This window comes from Chiloscyllium plagiosum, unplaced genomic scaffold, assembly GCF_037043375.1.
Source record: "Chiloscyllium plagiosum isolate Xiang-an unplaced genomic scaffold, Cpla_swu_hap1 HiC_scaffold_7, whole genome shotgun sequence".
In the NCBI taxonomy this organism is placed as follows: domain Eukaryota; kingdom Metazoa; phylum Chordata; class Chondrichthyes; order Orectolobiformes; family Hemiscylliidae; genus Chiloscyllium; species Chiloscyllium plagiosum.
In genome coordinates this window covers 12,900,346-12,912,468 of record NW_028270145.1, presented here as the reverse complement: position 1 = coordinate 12,912,468, position 12,123 = coordinate 12,900,346, and the positions used below count along the sequence as shown (strand labels likewise).

The 12,123-nt window shown below is 41.0% G+C and overlaps 1 protein-coding gene across 3 annotated transcripts in view; it reads right to left on the bottom strand.

Annotated features, from left to right (window-relative positions):
• pikfyve (phosphoinositide kinase, FYVE finger containing) overlaps positions 1–12,123 on the bottom strand; it is a 148,429-nt gene that overhangs the window by 92,551 nt on the left and 43,755 nt on the right. For all 3 annotated transcript variants that reach the window (XM_087988726.1, XM_087988727.1, XM_087988728.1), the window contains exon 6: positions 5,928–6,135. In XM_087988726.1, the coding sequence (XP_087844852.1) occupies positions 5,928–6,135 (208 nt within the window). The remainder of the gene's footprint in view (positions 1–5,927; positions 6,136–12,123) is intronic.

Genomic DNA, 12,123 nt, shown 5'->3' with positions numbered 1-12,123 from the left:
TTCTATTCTCAATAGTGAAGGAATGACTTTTGTTGTTCACCTCACGGATAACTGGCCCGACACTTAATAATCTGCTCAGAGGCCAATATCGAAAATTTGACACCTGTTTCAAAATGCTGCCTTCTGCATGAAATTTGAGACACTTTTAAACAGGGCATGCAACAACTACACTCCGATCAAAGTGACTCAAGACAGAGTCCAAATGAGGAAAATACAAATCAGGAAATATAAATTTGTGTTAAATCATGCACATAAAACAAAATAATGAACAGAAATTAGAGAGGGGAAAAATGATGAAAAGCTAAAAGAGAAAGCTTTTTTGTTCCCATATCTTTTGAGGAAATGAAAATTCACATTTGTAAAATGTATTTGAATTGTGAGCTCATCAATTATCATTTGCCATGGCATTAAAACTCCACACTTAAATGCAACAGTTCTAATGTTTTCAGTTTAACAAAGCTAGTGGGCAATTATCCCATGTTCATGCAATTCCATTGAATTCAATATCAAGACTACTGAGGACAGCTCTTGTCACAATCATTGTGTCCTTACCTCTGAGCCAAGCAGCCCAGGTTCAAGTTTCACCTGCTCCAGAGGTGTGTAATAACAGATTGATTAGAAAATATTATCAAGTCTATTGGTAAGGATCACAACATCACACCTTCAAAGGGAATAGGATATATTTAACAGCAATTTTTACATTCCTGTATCTAATTACTTCTTTGTAGACACCAAAAATTGCTGTCAAATTTACCCTGTATTTATATCAAGCACTGATGACCTCACCATTATTAAAGCAAAATCTAGGCCACTGGGTTCAACATACCTTAATCTACTTATATTATGAACAAAGGAACTCCTGGTGCATCATATCCCATTGAAACAAGATCATTGTGATGGCATAAAAACATGAAATCTCTCCAATTTCGGACTGTACATTTTTAAAGCCTTTCATCTTTGAGGTCAGTGGTGGTCCAACAGATTGCTAGGAAACCCTGTAAGATCAGTTTAGTCTCTCAAGTGCTAAGGTGCAATCTGAAGCATTGCAGCCTATATCAGATCTGACCATCTACTTGAATCAGAAGACCTTTTGTGTGTGGCTTTGACAGAGCTTGATTTTGATAGCTGACAATCACACTGCAAGTCATGTAGCTAACCTCTGGCTCTACCCTAATCTTCTGAATTACCCATGATTTGAAGAAAAAAAAAGGGGAAAAGCATTCAACATTTTCTATGTTGGGATTGAAAGATTGCAAACTATACAGCTTCTGGAGTTTTCCATTTTACATATGGACAAGGAACAAGGATAGGTTATTCGGCCTTTCTAGTCTGTTCTGTCATTCAAGAAAAAATATCATGACTGATCTGGTTTTATCCTCAATTTATATTCCTGCATGTATCCAATAATCTTTCTTGCCTTTGATAATCAAGAATATGCCTCTGCCTTAAAAACAAAGATGCTACATCCACTGGTTTTTGAGGAAGAGCATTACAATGACTCTCAATCCTCAAGAAATGTTTCCTCATCTGTTTTAAAATATTTTAATTTATTTTTAAACTGTGCCCCCTCATCCTCTATTCTTCCTCAAGAGGAAAGATGCTTTCAAAATCCACCTCATCGGGTCCCCTCAGGATCATATATTTTTCAATTAATCACCTCTGACTCTTCTAAAATCAAGAGGATACAGGCTAGACTGTCTTCTGAGAAAAAGCGAAACAATCTATTTATTCCAACTGTTAGTCTCGTAAACCTTCTGTGAACTGCTTCCAATACATTAACATCCTTCTAGATGACTGGTTACCAGTGCCGTCCACACTACTTCAGAAAAGGTCTCACCAATGCCCTGTATAACTGAAGTGTAACCTCCTTTCTCTTGCATTCAATTCCCCTCACAACAAACCATAACATTCTATTAGCTTTCCTGATTACTTGCTGTACCTGCAAACAAACCTGCTGTGATTCATTCACTAGGATACCCAGATCTCTCTGCATCCTCTCTCCATTTAGATAAGATTTGTCATTCTTCCTGCCAAAAGGGACATTTTAACACTTTTCAGATTGTAGTCCATTTACTAAATCTTTACCCCACTTACTTATTAGGCTCTTTATGTCCTCTTCACAACTCACTTTCCTACCTATCTTTGTGTCAAGAGCAAATGTAGCTACAAGATCATCGATCCTTCATCCAAATCATTCATATAAACTGTAAAGAGTTGAGGCCTCAGCACCAATCCCTGTGGCACTCCACTCGTGACATCTTACCTGCCTTAAAAAGACTTTTTTTATCCCAGCTTTCTGCTTCCTGTTCCCCAGCCAATATGTCACCCCCTACACTTTCAGCTTTTATTTTCCACAACAACCTTTGATGTGGTACTCCCCCCACAGTCCAAAGATGTGCAGGTCAGGTAAATTGCCCATATTGTTAGGTGCATTAGTCAGAGGGAAATGGGTCTGGGTGGGTTACTCTTCGGAGGGACTGTGTGGACTGGTTGGGCCGAAGGGCCTGTTTCCACACTATAGGGAATCTAATCTAATCTAAAAAAAAATAAATTTTAGAAGAAACCATTGTAAATCTCCTGGTGAAAACAAGTTTTGGCCGTTCCCATAAATGGAAGGCTCCACTTTATGGTTGGATTAGCTTTCCATTGACGTCATGCACCAATCTTATCAACACACCTACAATCTGGTGAATAAAATGATCTTTGGAATTCCAGCGGTGCAGCAACAAAAGGAAATTGGCTATTGACTTAAAATTGCCACTTTTTAATTTCACATATACAGATTTTTTTTGAATCTTTTTAAATACCTTCAAGGATAAACACATTACCTGGAGCACAGTCCCAATGTGACCATGCAGAACAAAACCTATTATTTATTTGCATAAATGTAAGAGAAACAGCAATTCACATTCATGTCATGTCGGTGATAAGACTAAAGCCTCACCCAAGAGAATGCTGGTCTACTGCAAACTTCAGGCAAGTCAGTGCTAAGATTTCATGTAATGGTGTCAAGGGCACGAGAAAGATTATGACAACAAGGCAAAAGGTTGAGCTACTCAGAATGGAGTTAATCTCTTTACTTGAAACTACTGTTCACATTCTTAAAGGATAATGAGCTCACTGGAAACAAAGTATAAGATGTGGTATTTCCCGGAGCATTGTACCCCACCAAGAGGTGAGTCCATTGTGTATGTTACAAGAGATAAGAGGCATTTACTACAAGCTATTCAGGGTGGGCCCAGGAAACAAATCAATTATCAGTATAAATATGACTGATAATTGGAAACCCAGTGACTGGGAAGAAAGGAGGATAAAAGCTGATTTTGGATGATTCAAGGCAAGAGAATCCAGAAAGGGGACTGGGACAAACTCTACAGAAGACCGCTCAAATTTTAGGCATCGAAAGGAGTATCCGCTGCACAAAGCCTGCGCGATTCAGGATTGTTACTTGATATCACTAGCAGACATGTGGGACTTGCTTCTGGACACAAGTCAACAAGATGCACAAATTATTGTGCATTCAAGTATGTTGGATTCCAACTGAAAAACAGGTCAGGCTACCGTGAATCTATCTGGCTGAAGACGGCTATCCTTAAAACATACTGCAAATGTGGGTTTCCCAGATTACAGTTTATTAGGATGCTGCCTGGTACGGAAGGAAGGTCTTATGAGGAAAGGCTGAGGGAATGAAGGCTGTTTTCATTGGAGAGAAGACAGTTGAGAGATGATTTAATTGAGACATATACGATAATCAGAAGGTTAGATAGGGTGGACAGTGAGAACCTTTCTCCTTGGATGGTGAAGGCTAACATGAAGGGACATAGCTTTAAATTGAAGGGTGCTTTACTCAGAGTAGCAGGGGAGTGGAACGGCCTGCCTGCAACAGTAGTAGACTCACCGTGTTAAGGGCATTTAAATGGGCACTGGACATACATATGGATAATAATGGAACGGTGTAGGTTAGATCTGCATCAGATTAATTTCACAGGTCGGTGCAACATCGAGGGCCGAAGGGCCTGTACTGCACTGTAATGTCCTATATTCTATGTTCAAAGTCTTAGCACAGTCAAGCCTAGCTCAACACTGACAGAAGGATTCTTTCCTCCCCAGGAGAAATCACAGGTTTAAAGGTAAGCTCTAAATAAATCGACAAGTTGTGCACCTGCCTTCTTTCCAAAATGACATCCATCTGATCCCCAGAAAAAGTAAGTAATATTTTCTTAAGGTTTGGTCAACACCCCTTCATTTAGCACATTTCATAATTAATCACCACAGCACTTCCCCATTTGGCAAATATTATCAACACGTGTCTATGGTCTACTTCATGCTGCATTACATGAGGCATGGTTGTAAAATTCAATGATGGTATTTATCAGACACCGGAGGCAGTCTTGAATTGACTGAAGCAAGCAAGAATGATGCAGTGAATGCCAGTAGTGTCAAAACAACACTGATTTGTTCATAAGTACTGCTTTGTTATAAATGCAAATATAAACTCAATGAAAAAAATTACACTTGAAACATTTCAGGGACAATTGTCAAAACTATCGAAAAGATGCTAGACCAGCCTGACTAGCCCCACAATGCAAATACTTGATTTGAAAAGTTTCCATTGCCAGACTAGGCTGCACCCTACTTGACTATCCCTTGATAAACTTATCTACTCACCTATTTATAAACATCACCCACCTGCCACCCTGCCTCACCCTTCCTACCCATTCATTTACACATTCCCTTGTCCATTCACTCACAATCATGCTGGACCATTAAGTTAATAGCTGGGGCTGTTAAATGTGTCCAGTTTTATGCCCTGCCCGCACCCCCCTCCCATCCCCGCCAGAGATCTTTGGTGAATGCTGTATAAGGAATCCTGGAGAAATCAAGCACTGTTGATCCAGCAAGGAATACAGAACCATGGCGAGACAAGTAAAAGTTGGAGTGAAGCAATAATCCGACGATGATTACTTCTTCACAGAATATCCTACTCAAAATCTTTTCAAGATGAAAGCAAGAATCACAACAAAGGACAGAAAAGAACACTAAATAACAAATAGGCTGTATCTATGCATGAGTAAGGAGAAGGTCACTTCATCAAGGCTCCAGATTGATATATGGTTCCTTTTCGGATGATAGGAAACTTTAATCCCAAAAACAGATGTTGATTGAATGAATAAAAATTACTTACCTTACGTAAACAGCAGTAACTACAAGAAACTACAGACAGCATCTTTCATATGAAAAATCTGCAAATATGTCAACTTCCCATGTGAATTAATAGACAAATAAACCAAATATCGCTGAATTATTTTACTGCCATTGAATTTAAAAATACAAATCAGAGGATCTGTACCCTAGATAAAGCCAGAATAACAAGTTGTACATTGCACATGCTAGACTTCAATTACCGTTTTTCTTCAAAGTGTGTCTCAATCAAAACCTTTGTATCATTAAACATTTTTTCTGAAATCTTAAAAACTGCAATTAGTTCAGCTCTGTTCTTAAATGCTACAAAACATTCTGCAAAGGCTTTCCCATAAAATGTCTGTAGAGCTGTGATCGATGTAAGGCCTATCAATGCCAGAATGGAATGTTTTTTCATTCTCCTCAAAGAATTGTGAACGTCGATATTTCAAAACTGAAAATAACCCAGGCCACAGGCGAGTAAAATTCTGATCAAACAATATACCTTAACCTGAAATGTGATGCCTATTGCATCAATGTCTTTCTACTCCTTAAATCATTCAGCATACTAGTCAAAGCAAGACTGTCATTAATTTCCAATTTGTGCTGTGGAACCCCATGCTCAGAGTTGTTCTGTATTATAAACATCGATTTCTCTTGTAGCAACTTCCACCAGTCACCCTTGGTTGCAAACCCATATCCTGTGTGTAAAAGGGCAATTCAAACATGAAATGTCTTATATATACCTCTGCCACACGAGATCCTCTTCCAAAAATATATTTCTGATGACTTTTCTTCCACTTACAGGAGTTCTAGGTTCCACTGGATCCAATATGGATACAGAATACATTGAGTCAGTCAAAACATTTAGATCTTCACCAATGGAACTGCTGTCTGTGGAATGTGCATAGTTCAAAGCAATTTTACGACAGTAAGTGCAAGCTCGAAGATCACCTGAAGAGAAAAATGACAATATTTTAGAATAGTTTCTACTAAATGCATACATTTGGAAAAGTTAATAGACCAACACTGCAACTCATACAAAAGTACAGAGGCAAACTTACAGACATTCATTATCAAAGTTAACGACGTAATTTGGCTTTTTTATGTATTAGCATGCATTTCTGAAAGAAGTGTTATGGTTAGCTATGCCAAACTGGACACAGGAAAAATGTTTCACATTACAGGCAAAATTAATCTCATCTCGGATAGACCAGTGACCGAATTTCATGAACAATATTTCACATTTAAATACAGTAGAACATGGATAACTCAGTAGCCTTTTTGCATCACCGACATACAGCAGTACATTGTAAATTAAATATATGTAACTTTACCAACATCAATTTTACAAAAAAAAATCTTTCCACAGGATGAGGGCCTTGCTGAATAGACCAACTCCTGTCCAGAAGGCAGCTAAGAGTCCACCACATTGCTGTGGGTTTGTAGGCCAGACCAGGTAAGGATGGCAGCTTCCTTCCCAAAAGGACGTTAGTGAATCAAAAGGGAGTTTCTAACAGCCAATGGATTCATGGTCATCATTAGACTCTTAATTCCAGTTAATTGCTGAATTTAAATTCTACCAGCTACCATGGTGGGGGTTTGACCCTTGGACCCCAGAACATTACCTGGCTCCCTGGATTAACAGTGCAGCGATAATACCAGTAGACCACCACTTCCCATTATTAATGACAATTTGAATGACTGGATTTTCATAATTTTTATATTTATCATATATATTTGTATAAATTACAAGCCCATGATTTATTGCCTAAAAACTTGATCTCTTTCTATATATTTCATGCAGAAGTCTTTTTCTTTAAAAGATCAAACCATGGTATGATTATTAATTGCTTAGGCAATTACTACAATTCACTTGTTAAAATGTATAAGGAAATCTAGATTGTTCATTCTCCAACTCTAGCGGAAAACTGCCAATCAACAAACTGAAGTCTACCACATGATCTACTGTCATGCTTTCAAAAAAGAATAAAACAAAAGTGGTTCACATTAAAATAAAAGTTGCAACATTCACAGACAACATAGAACCTCAGCAAGCAAGTTTAATGTTTCTAACAAAATAATTAGAGACAAGAGAAAGATAACTAAAAAAAATGTGGAAAAATTAAGTGCAACAGCAGAGGAATTCTAAATAAATGGCCTTACCTAGAGAAAATGTGGCAAAATAAAGTTAACAATGATCAGAAAATGATTGGTATTGCAGGGATAAATATTACCAATTAATTCAACTCACTCAGAGAATCATAGAATCCCTACAGTGCAAATAGAGGTCTTTTGGCTCACTGATTCTGCACTGACCCTCCAAAAAGCATTCCACCCAGACCCACGCCTCTATCCAAGCTGCGTAAACCCCACATTTACGATAGCTAATCCAACTAACCTGTATATCCCTGGGGCTCTACAAGGCAATTCAGCATGGCCAATCAACCTTGGGTCTGGGGGAGGAAAATGGAGCACCGGTGGAACCAAACCCAATCCCTGGCACTGAGGCAGCAGTGCTAACCACTGAGCCACCATGCTGCCCCAGACAAACCAAGATAGATGGTATTTCAGAATTCATTGATAGTGCAGGAATACACAAGATGCACATAAAAAAACAGACTGACTATTCCATCAGAAAACAAAAACTTCTCTAGTCAACCATGGTTGCCTCATCCTCTCTGTCCCACACTTGCTTTTCCTTGGGATGAATCTCTGCTGTGTCTCCTGAATTACTCCCACAAACTCCAGCTATTGTTGTTCCACTGGCTTTCCTGCTAGGCTCCTCTCCCAGTCAATTCCACCCAGCTTCTCCCTCATGTCTCTGTAGTTACCTTTATTCAGCTGTAATACCACTATCTCTAATTCTATCTTCTCCCTCTCAAATTGCAGAGTAAATTCAGTTACATTATGATCACTGCCTCCTTAGAGTTCTTTCACCTTAAGCTCCCTTATCAAGTTTGCCTCATTGCATAACACTAAATCCAGTATTGCCTGCTCCCGAGTGAGTTCCACTAGAAACTGCTCCAAAAAGCCTCATTTTGTAGACATTCCACAAATTCCTTTTCTTGCAATCCACTACCAACCTGATTTTCGCAGTCCACTTGCATTTTGAAATCCTCCATGATCACTGTTAAGTTTGCCTTTCCTCCACATCTTTTCTATCTCCTGGTGTATCTCGCACCTCCAGCTCCTGGTTACTGTTTGGAGGCCTGTATTTAACTCCAAAGTTTTCTTTTAATCTTTGCATTTCCTCAATTCTACCCACACAGATTGTACATGATCTGACCATACTTCATTTCTTACTATCGATTTAATTTCATTTCTTATCAACAAGGCTACCCTACGCCCTCTGCCCATCTACCTAACTTTTCGATAGGATGCATCTCCTTGAACATTCAACTCCCAATCCTGATGCCCTTGCATCCACGTCTCAGTGATGCCCAACATGTTATATCTGCCAATTTCGATCTGCACCACAAGCTCATTTACCTTGTTCCTTATAATGCGTGCATTCTGTCCTGTATTAACTGTCCCCCTTCTCATTGTCATTCGTTTGTCCAATATGTGTGAAGTTTGATTGCTAACCCTTTCCATACACTCTATCCTGTTTGTGTCTGTGCTGGAGATTTTAATAACCTCACCTGAGTTCTGCACTCTTACCTCCTCCTTTAATTTGGATTTTCTAATTTCCCCTATAATTAAACCCTTCTCCCTGCCCCACTAATTTAGTTGAAAGCCTTCCTGATGAAGGGCTTTTGCCCAAAATGTCGATTCTCCTGCTCCTCGGATGCTGCCTGACCTGCTGAACTTTTCCAGCACCACTCTAATCTAAACACTGAAAGCCCTGTCAACAGCCAATTATGGGATTCGCTAGGACTCTGGTCTCAGCACGGTTCAGATGAAGAGCGTGCCTTCGGAACAGGTCCCTTCTTCCTCAGTACTGGGACAACATCCCATGAATTCAGACCCATGTCTCCCATATCAATCTTTGAGCCACGCATTTACCTGCTTAATCTTATTGACCAAGTGCCAATTAGCTTGTGGATCAAGCAATGATATAGAAGATGGTATTAGTAATAACATTAGCAAATTTGCTGACGATAGTAAACTGGGTGGCAGGGTGAAATGTGAGGAGGATGTTAGGAGATTACAGGGTGACCTGGACAGGTTAGGTGAGTGGTCAGATGCATGGCAGATGCTGTTTAATGTGGATAAATGTATGGTTATCCACTCTGGTGGCAAGAACAGGAAGGCAGATTACTACCTAAATGGAATCAATTTAGGTAAAGGGGCAGTACAAAGATCTGAGTGTTCTTATACACCAGTCAATGAAGGCAAGCATGCAGGTACAGCAGGTAGTGAAGAAGGCTAATAGCATGCTGGCCTTCATAACAAGAGGGATTGAGTATAGAAGCAAAGAGGTTCTTCTGCAGCTGTACAGGGCCCTGGTGAGACCACAACTGGAGTACTGTGTGCAGTTCTGGTCTCCAAATCTGAGGAAAGACATTCTGGCTATTGAGGGAATGTAGCGTAGGTTCACGAGGTCAATTACTGGAATGGCAGGGCTACCTTACGCTCAAAGACTGGAACGACTGGGCTTGTATACCCTTGAGTTTAGAAGACTGAGAGGGGATCTGATTGAGACATATAAGATTATTAAAGGTTTGGACACTCTGGAGGCAGGAAACATGTTTCCGCTGATGGGTGAGTACCGAACCAGGGGACATAGCTTAAAAATACTGGGTAGACCATTTAGGACAGAGATGAGGAGAAACTTTTTCACCCAGAGAGTGGTGGCTGTGTGGAATGCTCTGCCCCAGAGGGCAGTGGAGGCCCAGTCTCTGGATTCATTTAAGAAAGAGTTGGATAGAGCTCTCAAGGATAGTGGAATCAAGGGTTATGGAGATAAGTCAGGAACAGGATACTGATTAAGGATGATCAGCCATGATCATATTGAATGGTGGTGCAGGCTCGAAGGGCAGAATGGCCTACTCCTGCACCTATTGTCTGATGTCAATAATCCAGAGATTACCATCTTTTTGGTCCTACTTTGTAATTTAGCTCCTAGGTATTCATACTCTCTTAGCAGAACCTCTATCTACGTTTTATCTATGTCATTGGTACCTACGTGGACCATGATCATAGCATCTTTACCCTCCTACTCCATGTTCCACTGCAGCCCAGATGAGATAGCATCCCTACAGTGTGGAGACAGGCCATTTTGGCTCAACAAGTCCACACTGACCCTCCGAAGAGCAATCCAACCAGACCCATTCCCCAACCCTATTATTCGACTTGTACCCCTGACCAATGTACTCAAACCTACACATCCCTGAACACTATTGGCAATTTAGCATGGCCAATTCACCTGACACACATTTTTAGACTGTGAGAGGAAACCCACAGGGAGAATGTGCAAACTCCACACACAGTCGCCCCAAGATGGAATCGAACCTGGGTCCCTGGCGTTGTGAGCTACCGTGCCACCCTAAAGATATCCCAAACCTGAACACTAGGCAGGCAACAGAACCTTCAGGACTCTTGATCCTGGTCACAGAGAACAGTGTCTATGCCTCTGACTACACTATCCCCAATTACAGCAACACTTCTCTTCTTGCCAACATCCCCCCCACCCCGGCTCCCGCTCCCACCCTCATGGCACATGAATGGCTCTCTGCACCATGCTGCTGTGATCAGTCGGCTTATCCTCCCTGCAGTCCCTATTCCAGTCCACACAGGGAGCAAAACTCTTGAACCCACTGGACAAGGTCAGGGATTGAGGCTCCCCCAACTCTACCCCCTGAATTCCTCCACCTGCCTCACTCACAACCACACCCTCCTGTCCCTGACCACTGGCCAATTCAGGTTAGTCAGTCTAAGAGGTGTGACTATCTCCTGAAATTCAGCGTCCAAGTAACTCTCCCCCTCCTTGATGTCACAATGTTTGAAGCTCAGAGTCCAGCCCATCAGCTCTGAGCCAGAGTTCTTCCAGCAACCAGCATTTATTACAGACATGGTCACCGAGAACCACTTCACGCAGAAACAACACGTTAATGAAGCTTCAAAGAGGAGGACATAAAAGAGGAGAAAAACACAACAAGCTGAACTATAATGTCTTGGGAATCTTCTCCAATTCTGAATGTTGTTGGAGAACAAATTGAAGTCTGGACAAGAGCCATGTTTTCTCCTTCAAGAATACAAGGGCAAGGGATTAAAAGTCAGCTCAACTTGAGTTAGTGTGTGTTAGTGAGCTGTGGTGCTCATGTGTTCCAATGGACTGAGGTCTTTGTGTGTATTAGCTGGGTTCAAGAACTTGTGTGTTGTGAAAATCATAGTCGTAAAACCACTCTATGTTGTAAGTAAAGGAGCGTCGGAGACTGAGGGGTGACTTTATAGAGGTTTACAAAATTATGAGGGGCATGGATAGGGTAAATAGGCAAAGTCTTTTCCCTGGGATCGGGGAATCCAGAACTAGAGGGCATAGGTTCAGGGTGAGAGGGGAAAGATATAAGAGACCTCAGGGGCAACTGTTTTACACAGAGTGGTACGTGTATGGAATGAGCTGCCAGAGGAAGTGGTGGAGGCTGGTACAATTGCAACATTTAAAAGGCATCTGGATGGGTATATGAATAGGAAGGGTTTGGAGGGATATGGGCCGGGTGCTGGCAGGTGGGACTAGATTGGGTTGGGATATCTGGTTGGCATGGACGGGTTGAACTGAAGGGTCTGTTTCCGTGCTGTACATCTCTATGACTCGCTGACTCTCCCACACTGAGGGCTGCAAATTGCTTAGTAAAGACGGGAAGACAATTCCCAGATAATTTCTCTTCGCCTGGAAGCTTGACAATTTGAAATCTGGAACCACAGCAACTTGGGGAACCCTGCACGGGATCTGGTCATAACACAATTAATGCTGAGAATGAAGGTGAGGAAAATCCA